Source organism: Saccostrea cucullata, unplaced genomic scaffold, assembly GCF_032062105.1.
Source record: "Saccostrea cucullata isolate Sc308-1 unplaced genomic scaffold, CSIRO_AGI_Scuc_v1 ctg63, whole genome shotgun sequence".
Taxonomy (NCBI): domain Eukaryota; kingdom Metazoa; phylum Mollusca; class Bivalvia; order Ostreida; family Ostreidae; genus Saccostrea; species Saccostrea cuccullata.
This window is the reverse complement of record NW_026933545.1, coordinates 205383-226217: the sequence shown is the minus strand read 5'-3', so window position 1 is coordinate 226217 and position 20835 is coordinate 205383. Positions and strand designations below refer to the sequence as shown.

General features: G+C 32.8%; 2 protein-coding genes across 3 annotated transcripts; both read left to right on the top strand.

The window, feature by feature from the left end:
* The first annotated feature begins 7908 nt into the window (after positions 1-7908).
* LOC134238580 (circumsporozoite protein-like) lies at positions 7909-11631 on the top strand. Of its 2 annotated transcripts, none has more exons than XM_062720693.1 (5): positions 7909-8066; positions 9087-9998; positions 10117-10245; positions 10509-10718; positions 11348-11631. In XM_062720693.1, exons 1-5 carry the CDS (start codon positions 8024-8026, stop codon positions 11374-11376), a joined length of 1323 nt encoding a protein of 440 aa, XP_062576677.1. In that variant the 5' UTR covers positions 7909-8023; the 3' UTR covers positions 11377-11631. The 2 variants fall into 2 exon arrangements, with proteins under 2 accessions (XP_062576677.1, XP_062576678.1); XM_062720694.1 differs by having other exon boundaries at positions 7910-8066; positions 9309-9998.
* A 1649-nt stretch (positions 11632-13280) lies between these two features.
* LOC134238604 (myb-like protein A) lies at positions 13281-20048 on the top strand. Its single transcript, XM_062720735.1, has 8 exons — positions 13281-13361; positions 14604-14864; positions 15079-15153; positions 16422-16529; positions 17401-17604; positions 17879-17962; positions 18052-19191; positions 19695-20048. The coding sequence occupies exons 1-8, from the start codon at positions 13296-13298 to the stop codon at positions 20046-20048; spliced, it is 2292 nt and encodes a 763-aa protein (XP_062576719.1). The 5' UTR covers positions 13281-13295.
* The last annotated feature ends 787 nt before the right edge of the window (positions 20049-20835 follow it).

Genomic DNA, 20835 nt, shown 5'->3' with positions numbered 1-20835 from the left:
TTAAAAAGCAAAAATAATGAAATAACAAATATACATATTGACATGTAGTCCACTTGGAACATTTTTCAGTTCTGATCTGATCTATGCTTTTTTCCTAGCCGATGTGCTCAGGTGAGCGATGTGGCCCCTGGATCTTTCCACTCGTGCTTCGCACTCGTGAAAATATCTAAAAAATCCTGTTCCACTCGTGAAATCAATTCCTTATTCAAAAACAAAACATTGAATGTCCTCTATTTCTTTGCTTATCATACTTATACTAAAATTTATTGATGCCTAACAAATATCGAATAAGAATACGGTAGTTAAAGCCTACCTGCATTGTAAGTGACTGGGGGTAAATAATCTATGACAGCGAATACATGTGATAGCATTTTTAAAAAGTAAAAATAATGAAATAACAAATAAACCAAGTCCTGTTGATGCATTTCATCTAATTCAGCCTGTCGGTAACTCCAAAAAAAAAAAACAAAAAAAAAAAAAAACATGCTCTTTCAATTGCGACAAACTTCCTTTGTTACAGAGGGAGTATGTAAATAGTCTCTTCATATTTGAAAAACAGTTGCACGTGTATTATACAAAAATAACATGTAGAAGAAAGAAATTATCTTTAAACAAATTCATGGATTCATTACATAAAAATGTGTCGTGGTCTATCTGTTGATAAGAATAGATTTGTCATTATTATAATTGAACATAGGGCATACCATCTCTCATAAATCAAAAGATAATTAAGCCCAGCATATCGTTTTAAAACAAAGTTTACATCATGTTTGGTTGGTAAAAGATAATTCACAATTAAAATTTTCACGACTTTTGACAAAATTATGTATTTTTCTTGATATGCCGTGATGCACTGTAATTGTGTTACAATGATTTTTATCACGAAGTCATTGTAAATGTCACTTTTTGCCGTGAGTTATTCTCTGCCAAAATTAGCAAATTTTGTACAATTGTAATTATCTTTGTGCATATAAAAATATGTTTAGGACATATATTTTTTATGTATTTAGTCTATAAAATAGGATTAGCATGAAAAATAAATCTTTAAAAGTATAGTCAGTAAATGATATTCAGATGAACAAAGAATTAATTGATCACAAAAAGAAATTCAGTAAAGCAATGTAGCCACTGCTCACTTTTAGCATAGATAAAAAAGTAACGAATAGTGTTCGATCAAATAAAGCTTTTAAACAATACAAATCTGAAACGGGGGTATAAAACCAGATCCCTGGAAATTTTAGAGCTAGGATCAAGTGCCTTTAAGAGAAGAAAGCATCCCTTGTTGACAATGCGTCCCATGTAATGAACAGGTAGACAAAACTTTTGTAGTCAAACACAGTATAAAACAAAGACCTAACAATTAGTATGAAACAATTCAGCCAAAATACGCCCCAATAAAAGGTTACGATTGCTAACAAGGTTATTGTAAGGATCATAGAATTTACAAAATGCCGACTTTAAATGAGGCTGCTGAAATCCAGGTAATCTCATCTTATATGTCAGTAACTTGTCTCGGTTTAAAATTTGATGGTACTAGGCGCATGCTCTTAAGCATCGAATAAGTCGAGGGATATATTCACTATATTCAAGGGGAAAGTGGGATGTTACTACATAAAAAAAAGTTGACAATGGAAAATGCGATGTTGAAGTCATCTTGTTTGTCCAACATTTAGTTGTTAACTGGTATACGTCCAAATATGACAAAGATGTGACAGACTCTGTGATGTCTTTTATTTCAAGTTAACTGGACCATATCGAATCGATTGATAAATGAAAGTAAATATTGTTTATTAATACTGAATAATGCATACTGTAGTACATCACCGATATACTTCAATGTCGTGTTGAAGGCGTTTTCTTCTACTCATGTTAAAGTTTTTTGAATATAAATTCTGTTTCATAGTAATATAAAACAGGTTTTGATGTTACTGACTTTTGAAAAATTACAAGTTTTCTAAAAGTTTCAAGTTTTTGAGAATCCACATCTGATTACATGTCCCACCACTGCTAGAATACGCAACAATATCGAAAAAAAAAAACCGCTATAATATTAAGGCATCTTGTTATTCACAAAATTTTGTGATTGACATTCAAAATTATGTGTTTTGTATTTCGAAAGTTGTTATTTATATATTTAACGGAGCTGGGTGGTCGTGGCCATTTTTAGACTATTTCGATCTCTTTAATAAGAAGAGCTACATATAAAGATATACAAAAATGATCAAATTTTAAAACTAAAATGTATGAAATTTTTCTTTGTCAAATGATAGTTTACAGCTAAAGATATCATATCTAAAAATTTAAGTTATATCTGGTGGTTAATTTGTTGTTAATTTGTTGACCCCAGACTCCTTAATATCTTATATGTGTTCTTGATATTCGATGATTGTTATGCGCCCGAATCGAAAGATCCGAGGCGTATATTGTTTTGGTCCTGTCTGTCTGTCTGTCTGTCTATTTGTCTGTCTGTTTGTCTGCAAACTTTAACCTTCGCCGTAACTTTTGAACCATGGATGGTTGAGACTTCATATTTGGTATGCATATTCTACTTATTAAGCTCTTTCAAATGACACCAAGGTCAATGACCTTGTGACCTTGACTGTGACCTGTATGCTAAAAACAGTTTTTTTTTCTGCAAACTTCAACCTTCGCCATAACTTTTGAAGCATAAAAGATGGAAACTTCATATTTGGTATACATACACTACTGATTAAGTTCTTTTAAATCACACCATGGACAATGACCTTGTGACCTTGACTGTGACCTATACGCTAAATATAGCTTTTTTTGCCGGCAAACTTTAACCTTCGCCATAACTTTAGAACGAAGAAAGATAGAGACTTAGTATTTGGCTTGTATACTCCACTAATTAAGCCCTTTCACAAGACACCAAGGACAATGACCTTGTGACCCTGACTGTGTCCCATATGCTAAAAATAGCTTTTTTGAACCGTCATCATAACTTCTGAACCATAAGAGAAAGAGACTTCATATTTGGTATGCCTACTTAACTAATCATATTCTTTCAAATGACACTAAGATCAATGACCTTGTGACCTATATGCTAAAAATAAAATTTGTTGCCAAAACAAAAACATCTTGTTTTTCTTTTGTAAAAATGTGATTTTTACGCGGAATCCTGCGATTTTTTTTAAGGAAAAGTTGCAGTATTCTTATTCCAAATCATTTAGATGCACAATTATAATTCATTTTCAATTATCATGTGATTCATATTTGATATATCATTTATATTAGTATGCGATAATTTACATAATAAATAAGCAAAAGAATATAAATGAAATAACATATACATGTACTAGCTATACAACAAGATTTATGATTAAAAACACAAGATTATAGATAAAAATGATGTCTTTTCACTCTTTTGATAAAAAAAATAAATAAATAAAAATCAAACGTTCTCGGGTATTAAGGAATTAAAAGGTTAGAATTTTGTCTCTCTGAGATCTCGTATATATCAATAAAAATTTGCATTATGACTACTTTAAAGCAAATGTGCAGATTTTTATTTATAAATAGAATATATTTCAGAAATACAATAAGAATTTTTTTTTTTCAAATAAGAATCACAACTGTTCGAATATATGAATAACAAGTTCTCATATATTTATAAGATTTTTTATTCCAATTCTATTTTAACAATTTAATGACAGAAAATTGAAAATTAGATAAAGATACATAAATCGAAAGTTTTATTTGAAAAAAAAAAACTTTCAACATCGACTCATTTTACGTAAAGTGAAACTGAATTTGATCCTTTGTCAACAAATTACTGACAACACAACAAAAGCAATGATGTTAATTTTTGAAATATAATATTTACAATGTATAGTTGAATCAAATAACAAATGTGAATTTTATGTTACCATTTTGCCCACTTGATAACAGGAAATAAGATTTTTTTCAAACATGATAATATGTTCCCAATATCACCAAATACTCCAAAAAAAGCTGAACCCTAGATTTAAGTTATTTCAATTATTTTACATTAATTCAGGTGAAAATATCACAGAATATCATGATTATTAAAATAAAATTGAAAACTGGCATTTCATTGCCATGCAAATTAAAGAAAAATTCCTTGCCTTAAAATTCATAAAAATTGCATGTCATACTACCTAAGGCTGGCAGACAAAAGCTTATGCATGTTTATATCAAATTACCTCTTTACTTAAATTTTTGTTATTTAGTTAATAAAAAAAATTACAAGAAAAAAATACATATTTTAATTTAGACACAGAATTGAACTTACTAGTGTTGCATGTTGTAGTGTAAAATGATATGATTTAGATAATGACGCTATGAATGATGTACAACATAATGGCTCTAATATTTATGAAGTATAAAATTAGATAAAAATTATGTATCTCATGTATTAGTAACAGCTTTCTGCTTTTATTTCAGGTATATAGAACTTTTATCGATTTAACTTTGAATATTACAGAACGTATCATTTACTAAATAAAAATCAGAACATGTTTTTTTTTCTCTTTAATTTAATTGTTAATTGTCCTCAAGAGCTTGCCTGCGTGGTCATCATCATCTTTCATTATACTCTTCTAGTGTCAAGGGCAGCAAAAAAGTCTTTCCATCTCCGCCTGTCTTGGACTAATCTTGTCAGCAATACCCAAAGGGTGCTGTATGGTTCTTATTTATTTCAAAGTCCTTCTCCATATTGTGTTCTCAGTCTTCCATTCTTTCTCTTTTCATTTGGGGTCTAGTAGAACGCTCTTCTTGAGACTGATTGATTGACTGATCGATCAAAACTCTTTCCGAAACACCTGTAATCTCCATCTCCTGATATTGATGGTACCCATGTCCTCCTGTATGCAATTAATAAACAGTTTTTCACTGGAGGTCTGTTTTGGCGGGAATATTCAAAGAATCAACGCTTGATAGGGTTGGCTTCTTCATCTTCAATCATTAACACCCGTAGATCCATATAGTGACTCAGTGTAGATACGATGCAGCTCTGATATAACGTTTGGTGTTGGTGCCGTACTGCACCGACCTTGATCATGAGATGTTGTTCATGCTCCTGAAACACTCCTTGAAACAAATCTCATATAAAACCATTGTTTTTAAAAATTGACCATTTTGTCGCAATAATTGTAAGCCGATACACTTCGTGAGTTGTATTAGTTACTTACTAACTTATGCCGGGAACCCTTTTGGACTGCCTCTCTTATGTTTGCCTTGTGATGTTATTGTGGGCCTTGCGTAGAGTATATCCTATCCACTTCCCACTTCCACCTTCTCTGCATTATTTCTTTTTCTGAAGGGGCTTGATTTGTACTTTGCCACAAATATGTTAGCTGATTTTGATAAAAAACTTTTATTCGCGTGCGAGAAATTTTCTTCGCGAGAGCCTTTTCATCGCGAATATTTCTCGCCGCGAACCGGTCCTTTAAGTGTATATGTCTATTAACCACATATCCAAAAATGCTTGATCGCGAAAATTAATCGTAAAATTCCATCAAAACGATATAAAGTTGTCGCGAATGAAAGTTGGTTTACAGTAGTCTGGAGGATGGGTCTCAGACAAGAGTTGATGGATGTCAGGATCCTGTTATACAGTCGTCTTCTATATCTCAGAATATAACCAAGGTTAGCCTTAATGTCGCTATTAAAAAGCCTAACTTTGCTGCGTGTTGTAATTTCCTTGGTCTTCCTGATATTTCCAAGTTGCAGGAATGCTACTCTGGCCTTTCCTACTCTTGCTTTTACGAGTGTGTCCGCTTCCGTTGGTACCCACGCGCAAGCATTGGTCACGTAGCTTATCATCCACGTCTTCTTTCATTTTGTTCAGTATGATCTTATTGAATACCTTCCCTGGAACATCAAGAATTCCCCTTGTAGAAATCACTGAGGTCTCCATTTTGGAAGCTTGATGAGGTATCCTTCTTTCCATTCTTCTGGAATTGTTTCTACCCCCCATATTTTTAGAAAAAGCGGGTGGTATACGTCGGCTGAGTTGTCAATATCAGTTTTAAGTGCCTCGGCCGGGATGCTATCAGGCTTGCCATTCCTCATCTGTTTTAAGGCTATTTATTTTACTCCTAAGTAGATGGTCCCCCACTCTATTCTAGGTTTTCGTCTGCTGGTGTAATACTTGAATTATGTGGAACTAAATTCAACAAAAATGCACTTTCCATCTCCTTCTTTGTTCTTCCTCCCCTTCTAGTTGTTTCCCTGCCTTGTCTTTCACTGGCTTCCAAGCTAGCTTCTTGGTGATGTTCTACAGATCTTTCATGTTTCCTGTTAGTAAAGTTACGGAATAAAAGTACATGAGTCGATTTCTGCATTCATTAAATGAAATGCAGACTAAACAAGAGTTTTTTACAGTACATTATAAAGATTGCATGGGAATAAAATTCATATCCGACATAAACAAAATTCTGGAGTACTTAGAGTCCTCATCCGACAAATTTTATTGTACTTTTACTGAGGTAACGGTTATCAAACTCAAAAAGTTATTAAACTCAAAATTCGATTGAAACGATGCAAATCACTAGCACAACAAACACGGATCTCTAAAACATCAGGGGCGAGATTAGATGTAATGGAGGTGAGCATCCCCTTTTGAAAACTCACAACGTACTCCTGATCAAGCAAACGGGAAAACCCATATGCAATTCAAATTAATGGTCTGACAATTGATATTAAAATACCCCTGGTCGTATTTGTTTTTCTATCGTAATCAACTTATACATTTTAAAGACCATAGGCCTATCTCTTTAAGAAACAAAAATAATTTTTACCTCAACATAAGATTATATGCCTTTAAAAATATCATAATTTAGGGATAGATTATAGATATAATCAAAGAAAATATCCATTTTCAGTTTTTTCATTGTTATTCTCATCATGCTTATAGCTAATTTCAAAAGTTAAAATTATTGAAATTCGATGTAATTTTAGATTGATTAGTTCATTGCTTCATACATATGACTTATTACATGCAAATTGCACGTTTTTCTTATTCTTATAGTCTACTCCTTGACCCAGGATTCACGCGTCTCCACCAAGTTTGATGCTAGATTATCACTTTTGGAAGAAAATAACAGTCTGATAAGATTCTTTTTACACTTAGAACACAAACATTTGCTTGAAAAATTGTAAGCAACATTTTGTTATTTTTCTCTAAAGTTAATAAATTTTAGACAAGAGGATCAGGTCCTTGTTAGAGCTAACATGTTAAAAATAGAAACGAGTAAATAACAAGTTAGTTGTGAGATATGTTCATGCATTCCTAACCTTGAAGATGAAAAAAAGGAAATCTACATATGTTATTTTTAAAACTTTGTGACTGACTTTCATCATTTTTAATTTCATAATCTAAGAGATGGATAAATATTTAAAAATAATGCAAACCAAATTTATCTGATGAAATACAAATTTTTCAGAAAGGGTTTGAAATCTTTTTGAGGTTTTTTGCATGGAAATCAATCATTGTTTACTGGTAGGTTTTTACAAAACAACTTTTACCATTAAATTGTAGCAAAGCAACATGAGAAACTTGTACATGAGAAAAGTATCCTGTATTTGAAAGTAATCTTGATGCTAAGCCGAGTGTCAAGAGACAGGGGCCTATTAGTCTCTTTTAAATTTCATACATTGTAATTAAGATCTCATAAGTATCAGTCAGTTTAATTTGTTACTTTAAAAATCTAGTACTATAAAAGAAAAGAAACAAAATATACATTATTTAAAATGTATGATGACCACAAACTCATAATTTGTTGCAATTTGCGTCATAATTATAATATGTATAGTTCAAATGACAAGATTATAATGGGAAATAAATTATGACAATTTAAAATACATATGCATTTGAAGTGTTTGTTTCATCAATTAAACAAGCTGTCATCACGTTTATGTTAATGACCCAGTCATTTTTTAATGAAACCAAGAGGTTGGCGTCGGCAGACTGTGTTTAGAAGTTGCTACTGTTAAGATTAATTTTACTTTCGTTTACTTGGATTTTAGAACTTTTTCGAAAATGAAGGGAACTTTGTGTATCTTATTATTGTCCAGTCTCACATGTAAGTATTGTTATTTGACTTTTAAAAGATAATAAAGAAGACTTCATAAGAAGTTTGAGTATAAATAATCAATCATTATTTTCTGTAAGTTTGAATTATATTTTCTTTCAAGTATTGTAAATCTTTAAATATATACATGTACATGTTTTTTTTAATTTATCTAAGGTAAATGCTTCACAAGAGTAAACATTTTGAATATTAGATAGGAAAAAATATACTCTGTACACAGTATACATTGTATACTAGTACTGCCCAGTATTACTCAAAAGAGACTATACTAACAAACATTTTTTTTTCAGCTAAGGATAAATAAAACTTTCTAACAAATATATCAATCAATCTGTCATAAAATAGAAAGAAACGATCACTAAATATAATAAAATCTTATAATTACACAAATCTAGACAATTGATATTTTCTCCGCACTAATTCCTCATCAAGGAAAATTAATTAGATCCCGGAAGCAAATTAATAGTTGTTTTGAACAAGAGCAGCGTAAACTTATTTAAATGACACGGAGTGACGTATACAAACCAGAACCAGCCTTAATTAATTCTCATTTTAATTTAAAAATAATCCACTTGTTAGATTCTTGCTGTATGCCTTGCAGCACAAACAACGATATCTACCATTATTATCTCATTAGTTGCATTTTACGACTGGTCCTTTTCCTCGATTAAAATTATACACAAACTACCACAACAACTGATATTTGTGAAGATAAATGAGACAACAGCGGTAAAAGAACTGCTCTATTATCTATTGTTTAGTGGGCTATTATGGGAAAACTTAAATCCATTGTATTGTTAAGTAATAATCCAAAATGGATTTCAAAAATGAAAACCGTAACTTACATTGAGAGAGGACCATTTATATATGGCAATAATTCGGAATTTTCCACTAACAGGAACATTTTAAAAAACATTTTCAAAGGGTAAAGGGGGTCTCATAGAATTTATATTCCTTGTATGCTTCTTAAAGGCTATTTCCCTGGAGTTACTTTATTTAGTATATTTTCAGATATAAATTGCCAGAGTCTCAGTCATATGCCAGTTAGAACTAATAAAAGTGGAATTAACGACCATCGAACAATATTAAACCTGGGACTAGGTCCCAGTTTTAGCATGAAAGACCTATTTAAAAAGCAAGGACCAAATCTTTTATCAAGAACAGACACCAATTCCAAAACAAGCCAGCAACCTAAACAGAAGACGTTTACATCTTTATCTCAACAAATTTCAGGTGCACTAGGACAAGGACAGGTGCTAAAGACCAATAAAGAACTGCTCCCATCATCATCGAATGGTTTTCATCCCTCTATTAAAGTACATGCACCACCTGAAAAAAGTGCTCCGAGAATTGTAGCAGTTGGACCAGAACCTTCGCCAAACAATGCTAATACAGGTACGAGAGCTGAACCACCTCAAACTAAGCCAAAAGTGGTAGTTCCATCATCCATACCAGTTGTTCAATCAACCTTTAATAACTCTCCAACTCAGCAAGCCATGACATCCAATACACCTTCAAATAGCAAGGCCCAAGCACCGGTACCCACTGCTGCCCAGGCCAATAACCCACCTGCCAGCAACCCCACATCCTCTGCAGGTACTAATCCAGCGGCTAATCCAGAATACAGCCAATGGTTCGGTAACAATGTTCCTGCAGAGGTATCACAACTTTCCCCGGAACAATTGTCAATGATGACAGAAAGACAAGCTGAACATTTATTCAGAGTTCAGTTCCCATCGCTTCAGCCAACCATGAATGCTAATTCGATGCCAGGAACTGGCCAGAATGCTGGAATGAACACATGGACGTCAGGAAATTCCATGACTGGAGCGAATCCTTTGGTCGGAATGATGAATCAAATGCTCCAAAGGCGTATAAATACAAGAGTTTTAGAGGCAATGAATCCACAAGAAGCTGGAATAGGTAAAATATTAAATTTTGCATTTACATGTATTTATGATATTCTAGTTTGGAGAAAATCAAAAGTTATACTTTTGGTATTGCTCTTTGAAAATAAATTTTAAAAAACTTTCACTTTCAGAAATTCCTCCGTTTGCCAAAAAATTTGTTTGCAATGGAATTGTGCCTCCGGCTCCAGGAAATGAGACAGCTATGAAAATGATGACAGATGGTACTATGGCTCGTGCTAATGCTATGGCCCAAGGATTAGGTAAGTTGATAGTAGAAATGTGAAAACAATTTGTTTGCAACAAAGTTTTTAAAATCTACATGAGATGAAGGTCAGAAGACGCGTTTCTCAAATATATGTTTTGTATTTCTTGATATTATATGAAAAATTTGCATAATTCTTATTCTCTTGGGATTTCTTCACAGTTTTAAATGTTTTGTAAAACGTAAAAAGTAACCCAACAAAAGACAATTACATGCGCTCTGATCACACTTCTCATCAGTCTAAACCTTTTCAACTTACAGAACTCAAGATGATGAAAGGTGCTATTTTATGCCACAATAAATTGGCTGAATATCAAGCTTGTGACATCACCCCCAACTCTGACATGAGGAAAATGCCATGTCAACGAAACATTCCCAATGCTTGCCAACCTGGTTGGACCTGCAGTTTGTACTCTGGCCAGATGATTCCCATTTGTTGTCCTAAAACCGTCAGACAGGCAGTTATGATAGGTAAGTTTGCCGTTTGATTTTTTAAAGATGGATGTCCTCTACCCACTCAAGCTCTTCTTGGTTTACACCTAGTGACTTCTTTAGCATTTTTTTTGGCCATTAATTTTTTTCACTTCAATTGTTGGACCCATATATGCAACTGGAAAATTCCACGGTCGTTAGAATGACCATATCAGTAAATTTAACTTTCCATTGAATCGTAGTTTGGTTGACTTGTTTCCTATCAATTGTCACGCCTTTGTTTTTATCACTAAGTTTTTCCGTTTACGTGATCAATACTGAAGGAAAATGACGGGTGTGACTGGTCAACAGAGTATGCTTACTCCTCCTGGGCACATGACCCCATCTCAGGAATTTCCAGAGGTCCATGATTTTTGCTCTCTTTACAATGATTTTTGCTCTCTTCACAATGATTTTTGCTCTCTTTACAATGATTTTTGCTCTCTTCACAATGATTTTTGCTCTCTTTACAATGATTTTTGCTCTCTTTACAATGATTTTTGCTCTCTTCACAGATCTGTATTGTTTATAGATTTTTTAGGGTCAAACACTGTTCATAATCTTCATCTTTTTGTATTTAGTTTAATTTTAGAAAAAAATGATTAAATGGAAATTTGTTTTAATTTCAGATGAAGGCATTCCTGTTCCTGCCATCTAAATCACATCCATCTTCATTATTTAAATCGAAATGAAGGCTTGACATTGTGATATTCATACACGATGCTGAAAGGAGCCGACATTTCTGCACACATACCTCTATGATATGCATCGTACCTGAAAAAGGACATTTTGTGACAAATCACCTATGTTTTCAGACAAAGGATGTTATTAGCAATTAATGTAACAGAATAAACTTACCGTGTGTTTGCTCATTGCTGATGTTGTTACTCAGAATAAATGTATCAAAATACCAGTATGTTTTACGTAAATATATAGTGAAAGACCAAGCGGCTTTCCATTATTTTATTAATTACGATTTATATAGGCCTAAAATAGAAAATTCTTTCATTCAAATGTGCAATGATTATTAAAGGCTCTTGAAACAAGAATAAGCATTGTTTTTAGTAATGAAACAATACATATTTGTTTGATAATTTACAAACTTAAAGCTACTTTATAAATGAGTATAAAGAAGAACTTGATTTTTTCTTAAATTTTCTGACTTTGGATATTTTTTCGTGTTTCCTAATGGAAAATCTATTGAAAAAAAAAATTAAAGTATTAACTCAGTAGTTTATACTTCCTTATCAGCACTATACTAGTATTTCTTTCTAGTTTTTCCATAACTAAAAATAAAAAAAAATGTATTATATCAAAAATTGTTCTCCATTCCCTATTACAGTTCCCTGATGCCACTTGATCAACATCAACGTATCATGTTGTGCACGTAAGTGGCCACTGTAGCTCTGTCGTAAGATTGGTCGCTCTGATCCAAACGTTGTACTGTGGATCCCAAGCCAAACCTACGTCGGTAAAATATGGACAGCAACTGTTCCTTCGCAAGCAGTGTGGAGTGAAAGATTTTTTTGTCAATTAAGACCTCTTAATACTAATTACAAGTGACTATATGTGTTACGGCGAGCGTTTACGCACTTAAAAAACTTACTACTCAATAGTCTTGCGTGCCGTTTCGCCATTCGCCTGAATCCGGTAATGTCTCATAGAGGTGAAATAATCATGCCAGGGATGATAAACCGCAAGAATGAACAATGCACATGTATATATAATTAAAGCAATGCTACCTCATTAATAACAGATAATATGTTCTGTCGTTGTTTGAAATTCTATTTAAAGTATATGTGAACAGAATGATGTAACTTTTATAAAGTCATATTTCGACATCATGTTTAGTTTAACTTTGCAGAAACAGTAAATTAGGACAATTTTTTCTGCAAAAATAAGAGAACTTTTTTGAAAGGATGATTTGAAAAGAAAAATTATCGCACTGTTGGCCTTGAAGTGAGTGAGGACAACTCTACCAAGCAAGAACTTCTATTTGTTTTATAAAACAAGATAAAAGCTGGAATATTTTCTGAAAAGTAATTAATATCTAGAATGGTAAAATTTAGTTTTTATCAAAAATAAATCTGTAAAAGAGTTTTTTTAAAATAGCGGTATCACTAGACTAGTGTAAATCTGGTTTTATAAGAACCTGGTGATTAGTTTCTAGAAGTCTGAGACATGCTCACTAAAATTACATAATAAGGCATAAAATATACACACTTGCTATGATGATAAATTACATAGGAGCCTTAATATATTATTCAGGTTATTTGTTTGATAACATTAACTTAGCTATCTTACAGTAACCCCATTGTCCCATAATTAAGTTTACTGCGATGGCCAACATGTTTGTCAAAGAACATTAATACATTGATTTTTGATTAACCCCTTAATCTTACATTTCTTCGTTATTTTGTATAAGTAGTTGGAAGGATGTAATCTGTCTTATAAACGTACAAAATTTCAATTAAAGGTTGGTACCATTTTGATCTGATCTGAACATTTTGAGAATTTTTAAAAAAGAAAATGGTGTTAACTAAGGTTTTAATTTAACCCCGCTTTTCTTGAGGATAGATGGCAATGGACAGCGTGGCCAACTGTGGAAGGGGGTGTCTAATGACCCTGAATTCATTTTTCGGGGTAAGGTTACGTTCATTTCAATTTAATTCTTATTTTAAAAGCTTTTGTATAATTTATGTAACATGGAAATCTTGCTCGAAAATGTATCAAAACAACTTCCTATGATGAATAAAAAAAAAATGATTTTTTTTCAAGTTCATTCAATAAATACGTTTTCGTAAACACAAAGAAAATCACTGATAATGTTCATGTATCATTCTCTTAATTTACTCCGATTTATCATATGAACAATTTCTACACTCTTGAGGAGACACACGCTGGTCAAATAACAAATGACTTTCTGTTTGACTCCTATTTTATATATTCACAGATTCTTCTATGAGAAACTGTGAATATAAAAAAGGTATTTATGGTTAAAATTTTGTGCCTGGTTTTCATTTTTATTATTAAAACCTTTATACTTTTCAAAAGTTTTCTTTGTATCTTATATATTCATGTTAAACTTAATTAGCACTATATACATCTTTAATTGGCCGTGATCTGTGAACAACTCTTTTATTTTTTTTTAATTGAATCTTCTTTGCTAGCTGTTGCTAACATAACAAAAACATATCACACTCAGTAGCTATAGAGTTTTACAGATGAAAACAAATTTCAGAATATGTTAGCTTGGTGCTTAAAGTATAATGTAAACTTTTAAATAATATACCAGGCCAGGTGAATCTTACGAGGAAAAGCAAAATGGTAAAAATCAGCCTCTGTGATTTTTCTGATTTTTCACCATTTGCGTTTCCTCGTAAAATTTACCTTGCTTGGTATATCTTTGTAAAGTTTGTATTATACTTTTAGCACCAAGCTTACATATTCTGAAATTTGTTTTCATCTGAAAACCTTTACTGATTGTGATTTGTCTATATTTGTTATTATATTGAAGTATTAACTAATATTTCCAAGTTTATTTCATTTTCCAAGTCGAAGGAGAAAAAATTCAAAGAATTATCCACTTTTCTAAACCTGTTAGATGATATTAAGTCTCATCCAAAGAAAAAATGGTTTGTATCATCTGACCTTAAGTAAGACATAAACACCAAATGGTTCATTCTGAAAAGAAATTGTTTTGCGCTTCATTCATCTTCGCTAGCCAAGGGTTTCTGATCCACACCTATCGTTTTGAGGAAAGTGGCGGCCCAGAAGCCATTGGCTAAGCAAGATGCTTCACAACCAACCCAAACCTTTCAGAAAGAACCGTTTCTGATCCTTATTCCTTTTTATACGACGTAATAAGAAGCCTGGTGTTTTTAGCTGCTTGCTCTAGGAATGGCGGTGATAGGAATGTTGGTCAAATTTGCCAAAGACCTCATCAATGACGTCATAGGTAAGGTGATAGATACTTTGACCAGTATGACGGGCGGATTAGGAGGGGTGGATCTCTCTAGCCTAGATGTAGCGGCTCTGGTGGGGAATGCCGCTTTTGGTCTGATTGCGATTGGTTTGGTGTTGACCATTGTGGCCGGGATCGGGATCCTTGGAGCCAAGAAAAAGATCAAAGCACTCCTAATTTTGGTAAAATAACGAAAGTTTGATATACATGTATAACTATTTTTGTGAAAAAGACAAAATATATGCTTTAAAATAAATAGCAGTTAACTCTTTAAAGGTCTGTATAATCAGTGGTAAATATTGGATATATGGCAGTTGTTGACTCTTTGACTCTAACCAACAAGGACACATTGTGTTCTATAACTTCTATTTTATACTAGTGTCTTTTTATTTGCAGTACGGCTTTATGCTTATTCTTCTTCTTGCTGGAGAAATTTCATTTATTGTCATTCTGATAACAAAGAGAAATTTGGTAAGTGGTATCAAGGAAAAGTAAGTGTGAAGTGTTATCCCCCATTTTTATTTGGTCCATAAGATGATATTAGTGAGATTATCATATCTTAAGCAAATTCACTTCCATTAATCAATATCAATAGTATGAGAGAGAGAGAGAGAGAGAGAGAGAGAGAGAGAGAGAGAGAGACTGATGACAATTGAAGAAACGATTCTTCAAGTTTTGGTGATAAAAGTCTGTAGTACATGTATATGTATATGTACATGTATATGTTACTGGTCACTTAAATCATCAATTTGAACATTCATTTACTATGCACCTTAAAGTATATTAACGCCGCAGATTGGCAATAAACGCTTCAAGTAGACAAATTCAGCAAAACCTACTTATCCAAAATTGACATCCAATGTTCTCTCTGAAATTAATTCATTAATCTGCCTTTAATTTAATTTATCCCAAAAATACTTATGTAACTCAAATATATTTACCTTAATTAATTTGTGCAATCCAACTGTGCTGAGATATCTACAAAAACACAATACCAGGTGTAATATATTTATTTATATCATTGACATTTAAAACCTAGATGGGCAATCAGAAATATACAGAATTTAAAATATTGATAAATATTTGACCTACTCTTCATCGGCCATTGCAAACAAACGACTCCTGCAAAGATAAACGTGAGGCGTTAAATCCTTAATATGCTCATGTGTCTATCTCTCCGGTGGGGTTTCCGTCTAACTTTTACTTCGTATAAATGATCAAAATACCCTAAAACTCAAATAAAATACTTTTGGTAATATCACAAATGTACTAAAATTATATTATAATAAATGATAGATAATAAGAACAACATTGTATTGCAATGCTTTGTGTTTTACATATAGATGGATGCTTGAGTTCTAAAATATATTGCATTGTAATATAATATAATATATGTATGTTATGGAGAGACAATAACACGAGTTTTAAGAATTACATTGTATTGTTATGTAATATATGTGTTGCAGACAAACAATTATACAGGTTCTAAAAATTATATTGCATTGTAATGTAATGAATGTGTGATAACGACAGATGCTGGTAAATTAAATGAGTTTAAAGGATTTCCTTGTGTTACAGTGAAACGATTACACGATTTCTAAGAATTACCTTGTAATATAATGTTATAAATTTGTATTACAGATTGGCGATTACATGAGTTATATTGTAATGTTATAAATATGTATTACAGATAGATGATTACATGAGTTATATTGTAATGTAATAAATATGTATTACAGATAGACGATTACATGAAGCCATCTCTTCAGAGTTTCCTCCAGAATCAATATGTCGGTGGCAACGGAACAGACGTCATGTCTGTGGCCTTTGATTTCTTTATGTCCGGAGTAAGTCTAAAATTGATTAATTGCAATTAATAAATTATTGATACCTGACTAGCAGAAGAGATAAAACATAATCAATATGCTAATTTGCACCTTACTGTGTCATTAGCACTATCAGATCAGAAAGTTTCAATACAGGAATCTCTTATCCTTATTGACAACTGACTTTTCGATGAGAAGCAAAGGGGAGAAGGGTAGAAATTGAATTCAGCGGGTTTTCTTTGAATTGCTTCCTAATACAGAATTTCTTCTAATTTTATGTTCGTTTAAAGATTTTTTTTTATTCTGTGGAGAGAAAGATCATGGAAGTTCTTTTCCTTCGATTTTTATATTATATATAGTTTGAACAATGAACCACTTTATGCTGCGTGTTGATTTTCTATTATAGAGCAATCACACACTCAAAGTCCATGGTAATCTGATAGGGTTTATGTCCAATCTGCTGCAATCAGACTCAGTAACACGCACAAGCTGGTCGTTAAAAAGGAGTCGGTCATTTTAGATTATGAAGAAAAAAGAAAATCCAAGAATTTTCTGTATTGATTTTGAAATCAATTAAATTAACTAGATTTCTAGTACAACTCTAGAAGCAGTTACATAATCTAAATGGTTCATTGTTTTAAAAAAAAAACTTCCAAAAATAATGTAAATGGTATCATTTTAGCTTTACTCTTCATTGTTAAATGATACAAAATGTATATTAGATATGTAACGCAGATATTCAATAAATACATGTAAATTAAATTCACAATAGTTATTTGTGCCCATATTGTAAAATATTCATTTGGAGTGATCAACGCTTTACATTAATAACGAAATGAAATTCTCGAAATGAATTAAGACGATATATCAGTCCTGGGTTGGCCTTTTTCAGTTGTCGTGTTGTGGAATAGAGGACTACTCTGATTTCAACAAGAGTCTAATCTGGGACCGGGAATACTTTTACGTCGACGAGTTTAATATTACCCTATCCGTCACTTTGACAACTCCAGTCTCTTGTTGCAAAAATCCGGAAGAAATGGACGTCGGCGGAGACTGTGCAGTGATACCTACCACCGAAGATTCTAATTACCTAACGGTAATCTGTTTTATCAAGTAACACACATTTTTAAAGGGGAAAACAAAATATTATTTATGCCAACCAGTGTTCTAATGAATCATAAACAGCCAGAAAATATTATATAATTATTGAGCTCAGTGAAATATATACAAAACTATATAAAAAGTAAAATAAAAGACACATATTTATACTATGTGAATGTTGAAATGATGTACAAGGAAATCCTAGGGAGAAAAGAATATATTATAATCAATTGAAGTGTCAAAACATTGATGCTTATGTTTATATGCAGGGTTGCTACAAAGCTTTGTGGGACATCATCGAAGAACAGAACGGAATTTCTTTTGGTTGTCTAGGAACAGTTGGAGTATTTGAGGTAAAAGTTACATGCTTTTTTCAGAAACATGTTTTGATTTTTAATTTCAAGGTAATTTTTACTGACAAGTATATCATTATTTAATGCAGTTGACCCTAATTTTCTTCTCGTTTTGGCTGACACGAGCTGTTTCCAAGGAAGAGAAGGAGAAGAAGAGAAAAGAAGAAGAAGAAGAAAATGAAACAGACACTGAAGAAGACGAAGAAGAAGAGAACGAAGAACAAGCCACGCAATTGATAAATCAGATAGGCGTCAATACTCAGACGTCCTCAGCAAACGGTGGAACAAACGCCGAGAACAACACAGACGGACAGAAGAACAGAAATAAACGAGCTTCAAAGAAAAACCGCGGTGAAAGAGACAAAAATGAAAATGGCAACAAAACGAGCAACACCAGTCGAAACAAAAATAACAAAACCGATAAAGATGGTGATAATAACAACAGGAATAATCGAAGTAACAATAACGGTGCAAGAAATAATAACAGTCGTCTTCAAGCTTTAGCTTCTCTTGTTCAAAACTTGAGAGGGAGCAGTGAAACGAATAATCCCACTCAAAATAATACGATTTCTGCTCTAATAGGTGGTCTGGCATCTCGCTCCAATAACTGTCCTGTTGTCCAACAAAGTGCTGCCCAAATACCTTCGGTACAAAATCTTGTTCAGAACCTCCATCAAACACAAGGAACGCCTCAACTGGTTTCGAACACTCCTAGTGCCTCACAAAACTATGTTGGTGGTATCTTTGGAAACATGATGATGCAACCCCAGCAAATACAAACTCAGCAACCATTCCCAAACTATCTTCAAATGAATGCATTGATGCCTGAAAGCTCGCGCCCCTACTCAACACAGACAAACCATGGTCTTATGCCATATGACGGATATCAAACTCATATGGGTCAGTTTTACTCCAGTTTTCCAATGAATACTAATCATGTTTTCCATAATCCCTTTCATCAGTCATCCAACTACCCCGCTTCACACGGTCAGATGTACCCACCAACTTTTGTGGGAGAACATCACCCCCCATCGCAAATTCATGATCCACCACCATATTCCCGTCGTAGTGTTGACGCATCAACCAATACTATCGGAAGTGACGTTCGTACTCCATTGGCTGAAATTTCTTTCACTGACTTTCCTACTTATGACGACAACAATCGCACAAATAATAGAGAAGTTCACAATAATTTAGCAACCGGAAGGTCTAAATTATACCGTCGGAGGGTATGGGAATTTAGTAATTTCTATCAGTGGATTTGAGATTGGATAAAATACATGTATAATTAATGCCTTTCATATGTAATCTAATTGCAATATACACTGAACATATTCTCTTTTAACTTTTCACTGGAGATATATAATTTTTTTCATGAAGTAATGAAATCCCTCACGGCCATGTTCTGCAGGAGAAACAAATCATTTGCAATAATGCTAAGAACATACATGTTGCACCAAAGAGAGAAAGAAGTCTGCTTTAACATGTTTAAAAGAAAATAATTCGATGTTATGTTGACCTAAGAACTATGACCGAGATATTGCACCTGATTGAAAATATTAAATATAGTGCATCCATTACATAAACATAAATTAGTATTTAAGTTTAAATATTGTAAACTATTTATTCCAGAATATTGCCAAAATAAGAAAGTATTGAATATCATCTTGATCGTGTTTATATGCTGAAAGTAAAAAAAAAGTTTTTCAACCATCTCCTTCTTCTTTTCCAGCGATCATCTGAGGAAGATGAAACTACAATTAGAAATCCAAATATCCAAGGTCTCCGATCAGATGAGGAACCACAAGAAAATCGGACCAACGATTGTCAAGCTGTCTCTGTCAGAGAACCGGAGGAACAAGGTGTGTTTACTGAGATAGACGGAAGTAACAGAGCGGATAATACCAGAGGTATTCCAGCTTTGAAACCACATTTGGGGAACATTCCACGCCAAGGACATTTCAGCAGTAGTACTGGTATGATTAACACAAGGAGTTACGACTCTGTGATTGGGGAACTTTCTGACTCTAGGCTTAGGTCTTCGAGTTTGAATGTAGAGGAGAGAGAGCATGAACTTCAGCAGTGAGAAAAAAGCTTCAAATGCCGAGAAGACAAATGTTGACGCTTTTGAAAAAGATACTTCAGAAGAAAAGGGTTTAAATATTGTATATTTGATACAAATAACAGAAATAATTCTTCAATAAGGATAAATAATTTTTCAATTATATTGTATTCACAAATGTACAAATATGGATGTTTTTTTTACTATTACCTATTAAAGTACACCATTTAAACTTTTCTTCAGTGTTTGGTTTTAAATTCATTATCTCATAAAATGTAACTGGGATGACCTTCAATAAACTATTTAATTAAAATAAATTATAGTAATTTTTAGCATTTAACTTTTCGTAGACTGCTTATATGTTATAAACGTCCTTAGCATGTATTTAACATTTCAAATTTAATAGTGCATCAGACTTTAAACGGCAAATCTTATGCTATGAGTGGGAAAAAAATCTAACGCAGTAACATTACTGAAAATGTCACTGTTAATTTAATACAGAATAGCCGCTAGTTAAGGTTAGCGACAAGAAATAAGAAGTGAACTACAACGCTGGGACAGAATGTCCATTTGATGTCATGATGTTTGAGCCCATTATTTGTTAAACGTGTAATATGTATTATGAGCAAGGAGGATTAATATTTTTCCAAGGGTATTATTTGTAACTTTATGTACATTGTTATGAATTTGCTCAAGCATTCTTTACACCTTCTTGAAATTCAGCGTGTTTATGCCCATGTAATCGAAGATTCGGGAACAGATAATTTTTGCCTTGTCAATCTTTCTGTTTAGCTATTGTTTGTTTCCCAGA

Excerpts from the sequence above, each read along its gene's own strand:
- LOC134238604 (XM_062720735.1), top strand. The coding sequence starts at position 13,296 with ATGGCAATGGACAGCGTGGCCAACTGTGGAAGGGGGTGTCTAATGACC. Across the intron at positions 13,362-14,603 it reads CCCTGAATTCATTTTTCGGG|CTGCTTGCTCTAGGAATGGC; the intron begins GTAAGGTTACGT and ends TGGTGTTTTTAG. Across the intron at positions 14,865-15,078 it reads TCAAAGCACTCCTAATTTTG|TACGGCTTTATGCTTATTCT; the intron begins GTAAAATAACGA and ends TTTTATTTGCAG.
- LOC134238580 (XM_062720693.1), top strand. The coding sequence starts at position 8,024 with ATGAAGGGAACTTTGTGTATCTTATTATTGTCCAGTCTCACAT. Across the intron at positions 8,067-9,086 it reads ATTATTGTCCAGTCTCACAT|ATATAAATTGCCAGAGTCTC; the intron begins GTAAGTATTGTT and ends GTATATTTTCAG. Across the intron at positions 9,999-10,116 it reads TCCACAAGAAGCTGGAATAG|AAATTCCTCCGTTTGCCAAA; the intron begins GTAAAATATTAA and ends TTTCACTTTCAG.